The 17,700-nt window shown below is 44.0% G+C and overlaps 1 protein-coding gene across 2 annotated transcripts in view; it reads left to right on the top strand.

Moving 5' to 3' along the window:
• The window catches only part of ASH1L (ASH1 like histone lysine methyltransferase), a 56,657-nt gene that overhangs the window by 2,904 nt on the left and 36,053 nt on the right, over positions 1-17,700 (top strand). For both annotated transcript variants that reach the window (XM_059832439.1, XM_059832440.1), the window contains exons 2-5: positions 5,910-6,211; positions 6,266-6,309; positions 6,412-10,659; positions 17,194-17,295. In XM_059832439.1, coding sequence (XP_059688422.1) covers positions 5,910-6,211; positions 6,266-6,309; positions 6,412-10,659; positions 17,194-17,295 — 4,696 coding nt within the window. The remainder of the gene's footprint in view (positions 1-5,909; positions 6,212-6,265; positions 6,310-6,411; positions 10,660-17,193; positions 17,296-17,700) is intronic.

Raw genomic sequence — 17,700 nt, 5'->3', positions numbered from 1 at the left:
TCAGAAAATGAAAGCGATCCCTTAAACTTTCCTTTCGATGGAGAGGAGAGGGGAAAAGTGAGTATATGACCCATTTGTAGCAAGGTGTGGCAATACTTTGAGCTGTGAAACTGAACTCTGTGCTTTTAAAGGAGGAATAAAGAATTTGAATGGAAATTTAGCACTTGCAGTATACTCGGGTAACCGCTAAGACACAAAGAGAAGTGGTGGGAATCTTCTCCTGGGAATATCAGTGTAAAAATTAAAATAGTAGGAAAATACTTTGCACTCCCATCTATGACAGGTGTGCTTCTTTCTCAAGCTTGCTGCTGAAAGGACTCTAAAAACTTGGGCAGTGTCTTCAGTTATGTTAGTAGAGGGTTCATCTCCATTCTGAAAGATGAGTGGGTTAGGTGAAGTGGGTAAATTGTGTATTTACAAATTGTCCTCCAGAAATGTGTAGACAAAAAAAGGTAGTGGTCTTCTGAAGAGAAAATCAATCACAGAACAGAAAAGAGAGACCTAGAAATGACTAAGATTCCCAGGTGTTAAGAGAAACAAAATTAGAAGTTACTGTAATAGCAAAACAGGATGCCATTTGCTTTTTGACACTTTTGGATTTCTTTCATTCAGAAAAGTGTGCTGTGACAGACATTGCTATATGGCTACTATACCTTCGCTAAGCCTGAAAACCTGAGCCTTAGACGTAAATACAAATTTTGCTTGTTAGTTCTAGCACAAGAGGTATATGAGCGGTTTCCCTGTACGTGCAAGGTAAACGTAGCTGATAACATAGCAAAGTTGCATTACTAAAGTTTTAGAAAATAGGAAGGCAAGAAGTGATCGTAACAGCCTGCTGTAATTCTAAAATAGTCATGGTAAAACAGTGAAGCAAGTTGGAGCACGCCCTTTCGCTCCATCTCCTTATTTCTTTGTAAAACTGCTGAGCGCAGTGTTCTGTAGTTCTTTCTATTGCCCTTGGTTATGTAGGGAAGCTCTACAGGAAAGTTTGCTGATGAAATCACAGCCACTAACTGAAAATTTTCAAGCAAAAAAGTAACAAAGCTAAAGAAGTGGTTTGTTTTCTTTTCTTTTTGAGTACCTCAAGAGTATTTTCTGCAGGCTTTGGGACATAAGTTTTTGTCTTTACTTACACAAAGTAATTTTTTTCCTGGTAGTTAGCTAAAACTTGCTGTTAGAAAAGACTAAAAAGTCTTGGTGGTGAAAAATAACCAGCAAACACACTTTCACTCATTATTTGGGGAACTTGTGGAGAATATATTGATGCCACAACTACACAAGCAATTTCTGTGATTCTTCAGAATGCTTATTTGAATTAAAGCATGTGCATTGGCCAGAAGTACAACTGCTAAAGTAACGATGGGTAAATCTCTGTGTGTGTGTGTGTGTATGTACATCTGAAAATCCTTATTGCTTGCTGGTAGTTCTTAAGAGAATTAACAAACAAAATTTTCATTAACAATCTGTTTTCTTCTAACTGTTTCAGCTTTTGGAAGCTGAGACTATCTTGCATTTCCTAATTTGGCTCTGGTGTGAATTTTACACCAGACTTGATAGGAGATATCTTTGTTCTTGTGAAAGATTATCTACTCTTAGGCTTTTTGAGAATAAGTACCAAGGATAATAACAACAGTAAATAATAATCTAGTAATAATAAACCCTGAGATCATGCTGTAGTGTAACTATGAATGCCTTTTTTAGAAGTAAAGCCAATTTTTTGCTGTTGGTGCCTGTGATGGTTCTAGAATGATTGATTATAACCTGTTAATAGTTTATATCAAAATAACCTGGAATTTTTAGTCTTCAAATTAATGATGCAAGTCTAGAAACCGTATGTCCACGTAAGAGATTTACAATTTTAAATTCAGCTCAGTGCAAAATTAACAATGATACCAATTTTATGAAAACTTAGATGTTTTATGTAATTGCTTTGGGCAATTCTTTTGTCGCATAGAGTTTTAAGCCGGACAGTTGTAGCTAAAGATTGCACAGGAATAAATGTTTTAGTTTTTAAAGCACAAAATGATTTTTAATGTAATGTAGTCTAGACCTTTCTAACCTGAGGCTTTGCACCTCCATGTAACCTACCATCTGAAACCCAGAGTGACGTTGAATAGGTCTAGAACTCCGAACTGCAAATGCGTGTAATCCAAGAAAAACTGTTTTAGACTCTTATGTGGCATAGTCAACTTGCATTGCGACGTAAAGTTGTCAGTGAAGAAGCTTGAAGTATGTGCTTGTTTGCAGATGTATTAGGTGAGTTGAATGGATGAAACACCTGCGAGATGTTAGGGGTTTTTTTCTGTTTGTTAGTAGTCCTTGCAAAACTGTCTGCATTAAAATCTGACTTTACGCTTTCTCTGATATAAAACTGTGCATTTGTTCAAGTGAGATGGTGAAGTAGGGCTCTCTACTCCACGGAACCCCAAAAGTGAAACGCTAAATGTGCCACGTGTAAGGCCAGCTTCCAGCACCAGGCGCAAAACGACAACAAGAGACCAGATAACGCATTTGTAGAGCTGCGTGTGAATGTGGCCACGCCAACTGTTGAAGCTTTGAAGTGCTGTGCTCACTGAAAGCACTCTGTAACGTGTTTTGGACTTCAGATCTCTCCTTCCCATCTAATGGAGTGATTGTTTGCGCAATAGAAGTTATTTCAGGAAAGCGTGGCACCTTTTTTGTCTCCAGTGCAGTAGGACATATCATGGCTGCTCCCCGCCTCCCAGCTGTATGTTCTGTGAGTACGAGGGTGGCTAAGTTGGGGGGAAGTTCCTGAAATGTGATGCTCCAGCATAATTTACATAAGATTGCAGCTGCCACAGAAAAGCTGGGCTAAGTGCCAAACTATTCTCCATAGACACCAGTCTCTTTTACACCGCAGCTTTAAAACCAGTAACCGATACAGACTGGTGGGTTTTGTTCTACTACTGCAGCAGGTTCAGAGACAGCCGACCTCAACCGATGCTCGTGGCCACGCTCCCCCAGAAGGAGAACTTTGATCAGTCACATATCACTGTTCTTGTGAAATCTTGTTTACTTTCTGCAACCACATTTGGGCTGCTAGGGCAGTGATCGTAACAGCTAGTGAAAATTAGCTTCTGGTACAACAAGGATTTTAGTGTGGACCCAGTAAAGAAACAGGCGGTGATCGAGGCTAGTCTGAGACGTATGGGGTGATCTGTTTTCACTAGCTTTTAGATAACTTTCTTAAAAATACTTACAGCTGGTATGTAGCACCACTTACGCTGTGACTGGTGGTGGCAGAGTTGTGCTAATGCTGGCTTAAGCTGAGAGATTTACTTGATTTCCTCAGTATACGAGCAGTGTATTCAAATTCTTTTCTTCCATTGTTGCTTTCCATGCAGCAAGTGTCCTTGTTGTTCCTGAAGTTCATGGCTGTGCACTATTCAAGTTTAATTTTTATCATCTGTTTACAATAACCTTATTCTTCCCGTATGATATTCTTCAGTGATAGCAATACCTCTCATTCACTTTAACAGATAATTTGATATTTTTAATAATACAGAATTGCAAGAAGGAACTCTGACTCTATGCTTCCTGGGGTTTTTTTAATGTTTTTGCAGCTACTGCAGCAGCCGGATTAGTACGACCTTCTCTGAAGAAGGTTAGATATTTTGATCAAGATGTCTCTATTAACTGTTATCAGATAAAATTTTTTCCTTGAAAGAAACCACACCACCACCCCAAAAAAATAAACTGTTCTGTTAATCATACTGATTATTAAGTGGCTTTATGGGAAAAAAAAAAAAGAAAATCATTTCCCATATACAATTTTTGGGTTTAAAAATGCTGAAAAAATTACAAACTTTTTTTGACCTCTTGTCTGTCATCTCAATAGAAGTTTCTTGTTTTGTTTTTCATGTTCTTTGAAATAATTTTCAGTGTGCTTGGAAAATTCACTCACCCTAGATGAGAAGGAAACTTTCCAGGGTGAATGCCTTCAGCTTTCGAAGAATCTTTGTTTGATGCTAAAGTCATGTTTTGAAAATCCTGGCATCTCATTTAGATCAAAGCTAGTGTTTTGAAGGGTTTTCTTATGTATTTGTTTTATTTAAATATCTAATAAAACTTCCAAGCTCTTTGTTTGGAAACAGAGGGTAGGAAGATGTGTAGCCTGACGAGAGGCATTCGATACCCAGAAGTGGTAGAGTATGAGCATACAACAGAAGCCGTCTAGGAGGGTAGCGAACTGTACAGGAGAGAGAGGAGAGAGAAGGAAGAGAGCATATACACAAGTGGCTCGACAAACACGGGAAGGAAGAGTTGAATTCCCAAGCCAGGATTTAGGTGAATTTTTCAAATGTATCTGAAGTCCACTGAACAAAGAAGATAAAAACTTTGTTGCAAAGTTCTTTTCAAAGTTTAAGACCATAGAAAAGAGGGTGTAGCTCTATGAAGGCAGTCATTCAGGTTGATCAGAAAGACTACTTTGGTACTATTTAGTTAAGATCTCTAGTACTCACAGTCTACCCCAGGTATGTCCAAGAGTGTCGGCTGAAGTGGTTGGGTTCCGTGTTTGGAGTCGTGGCGTGTGTCGTGCTGACTCAGTAGTTTCCACGTAAGTGCCAGGCCTGTATGTGGGCAGAAAGAAGGACACCTCTTGCTCCATCCCGGCAGAAAGGCAGCAGCCTGGGATTTGGAGTGCCTGTTCATGGACTGCAGAGGCTCTGACAGCTCAGGAGGCACATTACCCAAGCAACTACTTCCCATCTCTAGGAAACTGTCGGACTGAATCCAGCTTGCAGTCTTCTGTATAAGTCATGCTGGCGTAGCTTACTGAACAAATACTTCGCTCATGATCAGCACCAAAGTTTGTTGTTTATCAAATGATTTCAAAGGTATCCAGGCTATGTCTTTCTTCAGCATAATTACATATTGGCCAACCATGAACGTGATCAATCTAACGCTGAGTGTAATCAAGTACAGTAAGTACCATGCAATTGTCTTAGTCATTTTTATTGCAGAGGGATGAAGAGGTGTGGCATTGATGCCTCTCACTCTTTATTTAATGTTTGAGATAGTAAATCCCAGAAGGTTTTTAAATTGTGTGTATATGTAATTATCTCAGAAGGGATCAGAGTCTTCCATTATTAGCCCCTGCTTGGAGTGAATGTATCCCATGCATTTCAGAGGTCTGTTGGGCACTGTACGTAAAGAAGAATGTCCTTCCAAATTAAAAGATTAATTTATCGAGATGTTCCTAATAGGATTTATTGAGGTAATGAGTATTGCAATTTTTTGTTATTAACCTTTACAGAATAAATTTCAAATTTGGTTAGGTCGGAACTGACAATAACTTTGCAAGTTTCATTTATTCCATGTGTGTTGTGTGTGCTGCCCCCCAGCCCGTACAAACAACAGAATAATTTGACTTATTTTAGTACTGTCAGCAGCCTGCTGTGAGGAGAAGCTGTTACTACAGTGGTTGAGGCCAATATGGGGCAAGGCTGAGAAACGCTGGTAGAGCTGCGTGAGGATGGGTTTACACAGTGCCTGCCCTTGCAGTGCGCCGCGCAGCTGCTTCTCAGTAGCATGTGAGGTCTTCAAGTGCTATCACACTATAAATAGTTAGCCCAGTACATTATTGTTAATGGGCTTTTTAATAAACATTAACAGTATTTTTGGAGAATGTTTATAATTGGGGGACAGATTAAATGTTTTACATTTGAGGACTGGGAGCAAGTTTGGGTTTCCTTACCAGAAAAGCCTTACAATGTCCACTGAAATACATTTGGTTTAAAATTAATAGGCTCACAAAGTGTGTGTTTATATAGTTACCCAATTATCAAAAGCAGGTATTAATCATCTCAACATAAAAAGATACTGTGTTACTCAGAGAGAGTCTTTGTGCTCTATTCCTAAAGATTATTTTTTTTATTAACTTCTAGGACCCTTCAAAGTCGTACAAGAAAGCTGGAGAAGTTGCAACAGTTGAATTACATGTGGAAGAAGGTATACAAGTAGAAACAAATCCTTTATCTAAGAAAGTTACCCCCTTGCACTCTGAAATGACAGATTATATAAAGTCATCTCCTCCGACTCTTATCAGTAGCCATAATTCTGACTTAAAGGATAGAACGCAAATTAACGGAGCAACAACTGTAACAGAAAAATTGGCTCAACTTATTGCAACTTGTCCTCCTACAAAGTCTTCCAAAACAAAGCAGAAGAAGCCTGGAAACGGAACTGCGTCTGGTTTGATCAAAGACTCTGGGAAGAAGCTACCAGGAACCATAACTGCAAGTGGGTTAGTCAATAAAGATTTAGTAAAGAAATTGCCAGGATCTGGTATTGCTGTTGGATTGGTTAACAAGGACTCAGGGAAGAAGCCATTAGGGATTGGGAGTGCAGCCATATTGGTTAACAAGGACTCTGGGAAGAAGCCACAAGGGATTGGCCCATTAATTGGATTGGTTAACAAGGACTCTGGAAAGAGGCCACCAGGGATCAGCACTCCGACTGGGTTAGTTAACAGGGACCCTGGAAAGAAACAGCCAGTGACCAGCGCGGCAGTTGGATTAATCAGCAAAGATGTTGGGAGGAAGCTTCCGGGAATCGTCACTCCAGCTGGGCTGACTAATAAGGAGTCTGTCAAGAAGCCAGTAGGGATTGGCACTCCAGCAGGCTTGATTAACAAGGATGCTGGGAAGAAGTTGTTGGGAATACCTACTCCTGCAGGACTGGTTAACAAGGATTCTGGGAGAAAGATGCCAGGGACTGGCAATACGACAGTTCTGACTAACAAAGACTCTGGAAGGAAGACACCAGGGATTGGCAGCCCAATGGGACCAGTTAACAAGGACTCTGGGAGGAAGATGCCAGGAATTAGCAGTCCGGTGGGATTGGTTAGCAAGGACTCCGGAAAGAAGCCAACAGGAATCGGCAGTCCGGTTGGTTTGGTTAACAAGGACTCTGGAACTCTGAAAGCAGACTCTCTTATGCCTGCCTCGGAGCCCTTTAAGCTTCCTTGCAATTCAAACCTCAGTAGCCTTGAAAGCCATGAGACTACAGATTTGCTGAAGGAAAATACTAGTAGCAAAACATTTGAGAAGCATATTATGAGACAGAGCAAAGAAAGTATCTTGGAAAAATTTTCAATTCGGAAAGAAATTGCTGATGTAGGCAAGGAGATGTTTAATGAAGGAATCTGCGTTCCACAGGATGGTTACTCAACCGGTGAAAAAGGGGTTTATGAAACATCTAAGCATGAAAAACAGCCTCCGGTATATTGCACTTCACCAGACTTCAGAACAGGAGGTGCTTCAGATGTATCGACAGCAAAGTCCCCATTTAGTGCAGTAGGAGAGGGAAATCTCCCCTCGCCTTCACCCACAGTGTCTGTTACCAGCTTAAACAGGAGCCTCTCAACAACATCTTCACAGTTAGCATCTAACTCATTGCATTTAAGTTCCACAGCAGATCTCTTAGAAGGTATTTCAGATCAGATTGGCAAAACTCAGTTTTCTTCTGACAGTACACTTCTCAATATAAACAGAACATTGAACCACACTCTGAGCACTGATTTTAAAGGTGCTGATAAAGATTTAAACGATTCAAAAGCTACGTATGTAGAAACTTCAAGAACTAGTCCTCCTACAGGGAAAAAGCCTATTTTGGCAGCTGAAACGAGCATTCATGCTACTGTCACCCCTTCAGTAGTTAGTTTTACAAGCTTGTTTAGTAGCAAGCAGTTCCTAAAGATTGGTGCAATAGCTGCATCAGAGAAATCCTGCCAAGGAGCAAAAAATCTGAGCGCTACTCAGCAATCAAAACCTTTAAAGAAAAGAAAAGGAAGGAAACCGCGGTGGACTAAAGTGGTGTCAAGAAACACATGTCGACCTCCGAAGGGTCTAGAACTAGAAAGGTCAGAGCTTTTTAAAAACATTTCATACAGTGCACTATCAAGCAGTAATTTGGAGCAGGCCAAATTCTTGAAAAACATAGGATCGTCTTCATTTGTGGAGCATGAATTTGTCAAACATCAGTTGCCAAAACTGAACGAAGCTAATGGGCAGTCTCTTGCGCTGTTAGCTGAGACTGACAAGCAAACACAAAAGTTCTACAGTACGCATAAGCAGCCCTCTAGTTTGTGTATGTCAGATGATTTCTTACCTGACATGTATAAACCCAAAAGAGGAAGACCTAAATCCAAGGAGATGCCAGAGCTCGAAGGTCCCCCGAAAAGAACTCTAAAGATCCCAGCATCAAAAGTCTTCTCAGTGCAGTCGAAAGAAGAGCAAGAACCTCCCATTTTGCAGCCTGAAGTAGAAATTCCCTCCCTAAAACAGAGCTTATCGGGACAACCTTTTCCTAAAAAGAGAGGGAGACCTAAAAGACAGATCAGGTCATCACTTAAAATGAAGCCACCTATTCTTTCTGTGGCACCTTTTGTTGGAACAGATAACTCGAGCAAGATAGAGTCTGAAAGTGATCAACATCGGAGTGGGGATTTTTTTGAGAGAAAGGAGCAGCTCCGAGGGCCAGAAGAAGTTCAAAAACCTAATATTTGTAGCATGACTGATTTGGAAGTAGACTCAGACAGAAAAGTTGCCAAGAGAAATAATGGACAGTTAATGAAAACAATTATTCGAAAAATAAATAAAATGAAAACTCTGAAGCGAAAGAAACTTTTGAATCAGATTCTGTCTAGTACAGTGGAACCAAATAACAAAGGGAAAGTGCAATCTAAACTCCACAATACAGTGTCAACTCTTGCTGCCACATTTGGTTCAAAATTAGGCCAGCAAATAAATGTCAGCAAGAAAGGAACAATTTATATAGGAAAAAGGAGAGGAAGGAAACCTAAAGCTGTCCTGAATGGCATTTTAACTAGCAGTTCTGCCAGTTTGACAGTTCTTGAGAAGTCTGCTCAACAAGCTCCTGGTACGTCACTAGGACAAGTACTTCCCCATTTGCTGCCTTCAACAGCGAGTAATTCCGAGATTCTTCCATCTCCAGTTTGCTCCCAGTCGTCTGCAGTGAGTGGGGGACAGAGCCCTGTCAGCAGCGATGCAGGATTTATTGAGCCCAGCTCAGTGCCGTATTTACACATACACTCCAGACAAGGAAGTGTTGTTCAGACACTTGCGATGAAAAAAGCTGCTAAGGGAAGGAGGAGATTATCTCCACCTACGTTGTTGCCAAACTCTCCTTCTCACTTGAGTGAGCTGACATCGCTGAAAGAAGCCACTCCTTCCCCAGTAAGTGAGTCTCACAGCGATGAGACGATTCCCAGCGACAGTGGAATAGGAACGGATAATAACAGTACTTCAGATCGAGCGGAGAAGTTTTGTGGGCAAAAGAAGAAAAGGCATTCATTTGATCATGTTTCCCTTATTCCACCCGAAACTTCCACCGTCTTAAGTAATCTAAAAGAAAAGCATAAACACAAATGTAAGCGCCGCAGTCACGATTACCTTAGTTATGACAAAATGAAGAGACAGAAGCGAAAAAGGAAAAAGAAGTATCCTCAGCTTCGAGGTAGGCAGGACCCGGATTTCCTCGCCGAATTAGAAGAATTAATAAGTCGATTAAGTGAAATTAGAATAACCCACAGAAGTCACCATTTTATACCCCGAGATTTACTGCCTACCATTTTTAGGATAAATTTCAATAGTTTCTATACCCATCCTACTTTTCCTTTAGATCCTTTGCACTACATTAGAAAACCAGATTTAAAGAAAAAGAGAGGCAGGCCTCCAAAAATGCGGGAGGCTATGGCAGAAATGCCTTTTATGCATAGCCTCAGCTTTCCTCTCTCCAGTACTGGGTTCTATCCCTCTTACGGCATGCCTTACTCTCCTTCTCCCCTTGCAGCTGCCCCCATAGGCTTAGGTTATTACGGAAGGTATCCGCCAACTCTTTACCCTCCTCCACCTTCTCCTTCTTTCACTACCCCCCTGCCACCACCTTCCTACATGCATACAGGCCATTTGCTTCTCAATCCCACCAAATATCACAAGAAGAAGCATAAACTTTTACGCCAGGAGGCTTTCCTCACGACAAGTAGGACTCCGCTCTTGTCGATGAGCACGTACCCCAGCGTTCCACCTGAAATGGCTTATGGCTGGATGCTCGAACATAAGCATAGACATCGCCATAAACACAGAGAACATCGTTCTTCTGAACAGCCGCAGGTTTCCATGGACACCATAACGGCTAATAGCTCTTCTAGAACAGTTCTGGAGTCCTTGAAGCGCTACAGATTTGGGAAGGAGGCTGTTGGTGAGAGGTACAAACATAAGGAGAAACACAGATGTCACATGTCTTGTCCACATCTGTCACCTTCAAAGGGTTTGCTAAGCAGAGATGAACAGTGGGTCAGGAGAGAGCCTTCGGAGTCTAATTCGTTAGCACTGGGATTGCAGACGCCGCTACAGATAGACTGTTCAGAAAATTCCCCAGGGCTGTCCCTGGGGGGATTTACTCCAAGCTCTGAGCCAGCCAGCAACGATGAACACACAAATCTTTTCACAAGTGCAATAGGCAGCTGCAGAGTCACAAACTCTACCAGCACCAATGGACGTAAAAAATTAACTGACAGCCCTGGCCTCTTCACTGCACAAGACACCTCGCTAAATCGACCTCTCAGAAAGGAGCCGTTGCCTTCTATTGAAAAGGCACTGCAGCCGCTGTCAGGTAAGGGAGCTCTAACTGTGCGTGCTTTCCTACGAGTCTTGCTGTTTTATGTTGTACCAAATATGTGCTAGAAGAGGAGGGCAAGTATAGTTTTGGCTTTGTAGGAACCTTTCAGTACGACTCTTGCTTTCGCTCTTGAGTGTCTCCATTTGTTAAAGCATTTGGAACAGACGAATGTAGTGTCTCCTCCAGAGCTGCTTACGGGATTGTGTAAGTACCTCTTGCCACCAGATTTTCCTCGCTTTGTTATAGCAGTACGTAAAGTTATGCTAAGGATGCTTTCTCATGAAAAGGTCTTTTCTTTTTCCTTACAATTTTAACTTTCTGGAGAAATGAGTTAAAATTTCTCATTATTTTTGATACCTTAAAACCCGTGTTTCTGTTTGTTTCGAAGTTTGGTCAATTTGGTTTAGACTAGCTATTGGTACTACTATTGTGAATAACATTTCCATTTAAGAGAATGTTTCCTTTTTCTTTTGTAACTCCATTTTAGCTATTTTGATAATATAGCTTTTGATCCCTGACTTGAGGCCTCTAGCAGTACCTCAGAACGGTTGCTAAATGATGCTGGGAATGCCCGAGACCAAACCTTGTAATGACTGCTTGATTCATGGTTGGGAACCTCATTTTACGTAGCCTCAAGCAAAACTGAAACAGAACTAGCTGAGACTGTATACACAGAGAATTGCAGTGACGCTGTTTAAGGAAAAGACCTCTCCGCTCTGAAGCTGTGAACTTTGTCATTTGCATAATAATAAGAAAAAAAAAATCTAACGTGAAATTTAGGACTTGAAGAAACTATATTATACATCACTTTCCCTACTGGCTTAAGTGTCATTTCATGCTCTACTTTATTGCTACAGGTGTTTGTGGGAGTAATTTTCACATTTTATTCACTTCTGTCTTAATTGCTGTGGACACGTTAGTGAGACCACGTAACAAAGATAACCTGCGGAAGACAACAGCGTGGCTTGTGCTCGTACTTGCTTACTTCTGATGTGTACAGAAGTCTGATAGCTTCTCCTCCCTCCCTCCAATACTTGCCAACACTCTCCCTTGAAATTTAAACCATTTCTCCAAAACTACTTGTGACTAACATTTCACAGACCAAGAGCCAAGCAAACAGCCGGTTACCAGTGATGAATAATCCCCCCTCACGTCCCTTACTCTCATCTTCCTCCTTTTCTTGTGGCACTCCCCTCCTGCCACCTCCCTGCCCTGGCTACGTATGTATGGAAATGGAAGCGTTTTTCTCTTGGGGGTTATGTTTTGCTTCTTTATTTTAAGGGCAGTTGGCAGTGGCTGGATTCTTTCACAAGTTTGTATTACTTCATACTATTTCGTATTACTAAAACTACTCGGGGCGGGGGGGGAGTCAGGAGAAAGCGATAAAGCTGTGAGATTGCTTCTCCTGCAGCAACGGAAAGAAAAATTCAAAGTGCTAGGCCACCAAAAGGGTTAAATTTGGCTCCGAGGAGTGAAGAATTGGTTGTGCTAGCTCGTGCAGTTCTGGGAATTTCCTGAGGATTTCCATTACAGTGAATGGTCTGACTTGGGGTTTTAGGAGGAACAACCTAATTAAGGGAAGAAGCCAAGGTGGTTTAGGCTGAAACCTGCTCGTGAAGGCCCTGAATCGCTCTCCCTCTCCCAGTGTCTTTGACTGGTTCCTCAATGCCATCTCTCCCTTTCGGGAAGTATATTGCCCGCAATGGAAAGCAGCTGGTTTTACTGGGAGACTGGCTTTCAGGTCAGGATTCATCTCATTCCCAAGGAGCTCCTAACGCCCCACGTCACATGCGTGCAGCCTGTCAGAAAACTTCAAACTGCGTCTAGTGAAAAGCCCCGGTGAAGTAACGAGGCTGGCTTTTTGGTTTGGGTTGTTTTTTTAGAAGATCAGTGTCCAGTTGGTCTCTTCTCCCAAGTGACAAGTGATAGGACAAGAGGAAATGGCCTCAAGTTGTGCCAGGGGAGGTTCAGGCTGGATATTAGGAAAAATGTCTTCACTGAGAGAGTGGTGAAGCACTGGAAGAGGCTGCCCAGGGAGGTGGTGGAGTCACCATCCCTGGAGGTGTTGAAGGAACGTGTGGACGTGGCACTGCGGGACATGGTTTAGTGGGCATGGTGGGGTTGGGGTGATGGTTGGACTTGATGGTCTTACAGGTCTTTTCCAACCTTAGTGATTCTGTGTGTGTGAAATTGAGTATTGTGTTTGTTTTTAACAGTAGCGCTGAATTGTGGTTCTGAAACTAGTACCATGAAAGACTTAGATGTTTCTGTGCACTTCAGAAAACAGCACAGATGGAGAAAAAAGCTGTGGTGCATCAAAGATTGTTTCTTTATTAAACCAGATGCAATTTAGGGGCATGGTGGAGAGAACGCTGAGCAGTTGAAATGAGCGGAGACCAGCGTCGGGGAATGCCTTCTGAAATTGTTCGGTATGATCCGTAGGGGATGTTAATGATATTTTGTTTCAGAGTATCCCATATGGAAAACACACTTTGTTTCCGTAGGCTTTTGAATGTAAACCTTGCCTGGTTGAATTAACGGACAGATCCTTTCTATGATACTAGCTGATGCTAGACGTTCTCAGAGATTGGCTGTGTCCGAGTTGCATTAGAAACGTGCGTGTTTTGGCAAACAGGACTCTGGAGAAGGTCGGTATTTCACAGAAGATGAAGTTTAGATAGAGATTTACATGCCGTAGGCTTCTTGTTTAATGCAGACGGTGCCTACACACAGTTACAGCGATGAAGGTCGCGAGGCTGAAGGTTTTATCTGTAAGTTTTTCGTCGGACGCCGTTACCTGTTCCTCTGAAGTCCACAGCGGTCTTTAGTAAGCTTCTGCAGCGTCACACCACGAGCGATTTCAAACCACCGGTAGCTTATCGTAAACCGGTCTCGGTGGCTTATCGTAAACCGGCTGCGCACGATTCCTGGAAGGAACGGGAAAGAAACACCGCGCCAGCCCCTCGGCGGGGAACGGGGCCGCTGGGAAGCCCTCGCTGCCTTCTCCGTCGGAAAACGAAGGGACGGGCCTGCGGCTCGCCGTCGCAGCGTGGCGGGAGATGCGCTGCCCGTGCGCGTTCAGGCGGGAGCAACCGGCCTCGTCCGGCGCAGAGCGCCCCGCGGTGCCGCGCGCCGCCGCGCGTGCCTCCCCCCGGTGTCACGGGTGGAGCGCAGCTTTGCTCTCCCTCCCAGCACTCGGCGGGGCCGCTGCCACGCGGCCTTTCCCGCGCTGCGGGCGCGCGGGGCGGGGCGGGGCGGGGCGGGCGCGCGGTACCGGCCCGCCGGAGCCCGGGGGCGGGCGGCGGCGCCCTCTGCCGGCCGCGCCGCGCCGCTGCCTCCGTCGCGGGAGCGGCCGCGTCCCGCGGCGCTGCCGGTGGCTCAGGGCAGAGCCCGGGCTCCGCCGGCCCGAGTGCCGGCGCGGCGGGAGGCTGCGCGGGTCCCCGGCAGCGCCCCGGGCGTGGGGGGGGGGGGGGGTGGTTCGCGCGGGGGCCGCAGAGGCCCCTCCGGCAGCGGCGACCGGAGGCCGCGGAGCGGTTAGCTGGGGCGCACCGGGGCCGTGAGCGCCGGGGCTGTGACAGGAGGAAGGCCCCGGGCAGGACCGTGGCCTGTCAGCGAGCACGGGTACAAACGGCTTTGCCAGCCAAGGCACGGATCCCTCTCCCTTGTTTTTCCAGTTACAGCCCGGCCCTGCCTGCGGCAGTTATTCTTCTGAGGAATTCCTCCTTTTCTCTGAGGCCCCAGGGTATTCCTCTCCGTCTCGGCTTCATGAAGCCAATGCGTCTCATAGTTTCTTAGCAGAAAAATTCATCACGGAATAAAAACCCAGTTGACTGCTCTTTCTAATACCAAGCAACCATGTGTAGTCTCCCGGCACAGCTCCGCTGCAGCTTCCTCTTCAGCTGCGTGTTGTAGGAACCGACAGAACAGACCCCCTCCTGAAGAGCGCACCAGCGCCGTCTCTACGTCAGGATGCCATGTAGGAGAATCAGAAAATCTTCACCGGGAATATGATTTGCAACTTGGGACGATGTCCGGCAGCCTCATGATTGTGCCCTTGTTGAGAAGAATTAATGAAAAAGAAAAGTATTGCTCTGCCTTGTCAAGAAGTTAGCGTATTTGGAAGAGCGATACTGCTTATTTCTTCTATCAATCAAACGTATCTTAGATGTTACACCATCAGCTAATAACACCCATGATAAATCAAAAAAAAATCCAAACCTTGAGGCAAGACAGGATCCCAAAGGAGATTCTCCTAAAGATTTCTGGGGAATCAGTTTGGTGCATTCCAGGATTCTCCCATCGTCTTGTACCTTAGGATCTCTAGTCACGCGCTGAAGCAAAGGGCCCTTTGCATGGGTGCTAACTGGTGGCCTTGATTTAGAGCATAACTTCAGCGGCCCGCTCTCCCGTTTCTTTGGAGTCTGGTGGTAAGGAACGAGATCAGAACTGAACGTGCAGCGCTACGCTAATTTATCACGAACGATATTTCGAAGGGAAGGCCTGAAAGTTTATTTTTAAGTCTGCATTCTAGATTTTCTCTTCTAGAGATTTTCGTGATGTGCATGTTCTCATTGCACACTGCCGTATGCTTTTTTGCCTACCCAGGTTTTTATACTAGTATCTGAATTTTTAATAGCTCAGCATTTTCATGATTGCAATGTGCAGATTTTTCTATGAAATTTTGACAAATCCCACAACCTTTGCTGTCAAGAGTAATTGGGATTCTCTATAAGTTTAAGTTTTAGGGAAATAAAACAAGTTACAGTACAAAAATGCGCGTATGTAAGAAAAGAGAACAGAAATAGGCCTTTCCTCATGTTATCAGCAAAGGTGCCATTACCAGTTTTGTCCCTTAATCTTTCAATAGTCATGAGGTTCCTATAGCTTTTTAAATTTTTTTTTTAACTTAAGTAATGGTAATTGTGATTGCCGCTGCCTGATGACATCTTGCAGTGATAAGCCGATATCTAATGACTTTTTTTGTAATACCAAGCCCTGTGCATTCAGAACATGTAGCAAAACATGTTCTGCAGGTGCCTAAAATCCAGTAATGTATTATACTTGTTTGTGTGCAGCTAATAATCTCTCTCGTTTGCTTAGACCCTGGGGTTTTTACATATTTGCCAGGGCTGGCCGAAGCAGAAATTTTTATTTTTATTTTTTTGGTGACAGGATCTTAAAAAGGAAAAGTTAACATAGGAAGAGACAAATTTAAAGAAGTACTTAAGAATTTTTTTTCTAGCTTTTCAGCTTTCTGCAATTTATAGTGTCTTACATGCAGCAGTGCTGCCTGTGGAGTGGAAGAGAAATGCTTTTACAAAACAAGGTGGATTGAAAATCGGCTGACCTGCCAGGCACAGAGGGTTGTGATCAGCAACACAAAGCCCAGCTGGAGGCCAGTCACTCGCTGTGTACCCCAGGGATCAATGCGGGGCCCAATACTCTTTAACCTCTTCACTCATGACGTGGATGATGGGACAGAGCGCACTCTCAGCAAGTTTGCAGATGATACAGCTGCGAGGAGTGGTGGATACACCAGATGATTGTGCTGCTGTTCAGAGGGACCGTCACTGGCTGGTGGAATGGGCTGGAAAGACTTTTAGGAGGAACAGTGTCTTGGGATGCATTAGGAAGAGCATTGCCAGCAGGTCAAGGGTGATGGTTTTTCCCCTCTACTCAGCCCTGGTGAGACCACATCTGGAGTGCTGTGTCCAGTTCAGGGCTCCCCAGTGCGAGACAGACATGGACATACTGCAGTGAGTCCAGTGAAAAGCCACAAAGACAACTGAGGGATTGGAGCATCTGTCATACAGAGAGAGGCTGGGAGAGCTGGGATCGTTCAGCCTGGAGAAGAGAGTGCGCAAGGGAGATCTTGCCAACGTGTACATGTGCCTGATGGGAGGGAGTAAAGAAGAGGGAGCCACGCTGTTCTCAGTGGTGCCCAGTGACAGGACAGGAGGCGGTGGGCACACACTGAAGTATGGGAAATTCTGTTTGTACGTAAGAAGAAAGTGTCTTACTGTAAGGGTGGTGGAACTCTGGGTTGTGTAATCTCCATCGTTGGAGATGTTGAAAACCCAGCTGAATGTGGTGGCCCTGAGCACCCTGCTCTAGTTGACCCTGGTTTGAGCAGAGTGGTTGGTCTAGGTAATCTGCAGAGGTCCTTTTCAAATTCAACTGTTCTGTGAAAATCAAGGAATGAAGCTAGGGGGTTCATCTGAAAGTAGGAATACGGGGGGAGTTGTTTTCTTTTTTTAGGTAAAAGCTAATACTCTGATGATACTAAGTGGCTTTTTCTCATGGCTTGTTTACTGTCCTACCTATGCCATTAGCCTGTGACAAATTCCTTCTCGATGGTCCATTTCTGTCCTTCTCCACCTACGTGCTGTCACAGCAAGCAAGTTGTTCCTAAAGTTAAAAAAGAGTAATCTTAGTTTGAATATTTTGCATCTACCGTGTGTTGTATGGACACTGCCAGACTGAAATGATTTTTTTTTGTGCTTTTCTCTTCCCTGATCTGCTTTTCAGGCACTTTGCCAACACAGGACAAACCTTCCCAGAGGCAGTCAGAGAGCACAAATTGCAGCCCTTCCAGAAAGAGATCAACATCTGAGAGCACATCTTCTACAGGCAAGTAGTATTTGGTGGCCTTGTTTGCGGGGCCACTGCTGTATTAAGACTTATGCTACTACTATGCTGAGACAGCATTGCTATGAGAACTTTAACAGCAGCAATATGTTCACGGAGATACTGAGTTTTTCCACTTAGATTTTAGGATACAAGTGCTGCAAACTGGGTTGTAGAATAGGGAAACTTGAGCTGCACTTACAGAAGCAAGTGACAGGACAAGAGGAAATGGCCTCAAGTTGCACCAGGGGAGGTTCAGGCTGGATATTAGGAAAAATGTCTTCACTGAGAGAGTGGTGAAGCACTGGAAGAGGCTGCCCAGGGAGGTGGTGGAGTCACCATCCCTGGAGGTGTTGAAGGAACGTGTGGATGAGGCATTGTGGGACATGGTTTAATGGGCATGGTGGT

This window comes from Gavia stellata, chromosome 33, assembly GCF_030936135.1.
Source record: "Gavia stellata isolate bGavSte3 chromosome 33, bGavSte3.hap2, whole genome shotgun sequence".
NCBI lineage: Eukaryota > Metazoa > Chordata > Aves > Gaviiformes > Gaviidae > Gavia > Gavia stellata.
Note: the sequence above shows the minus strand (reverse complement) of the source record. Positions and strands in the feature narration are given on the sequence as shown.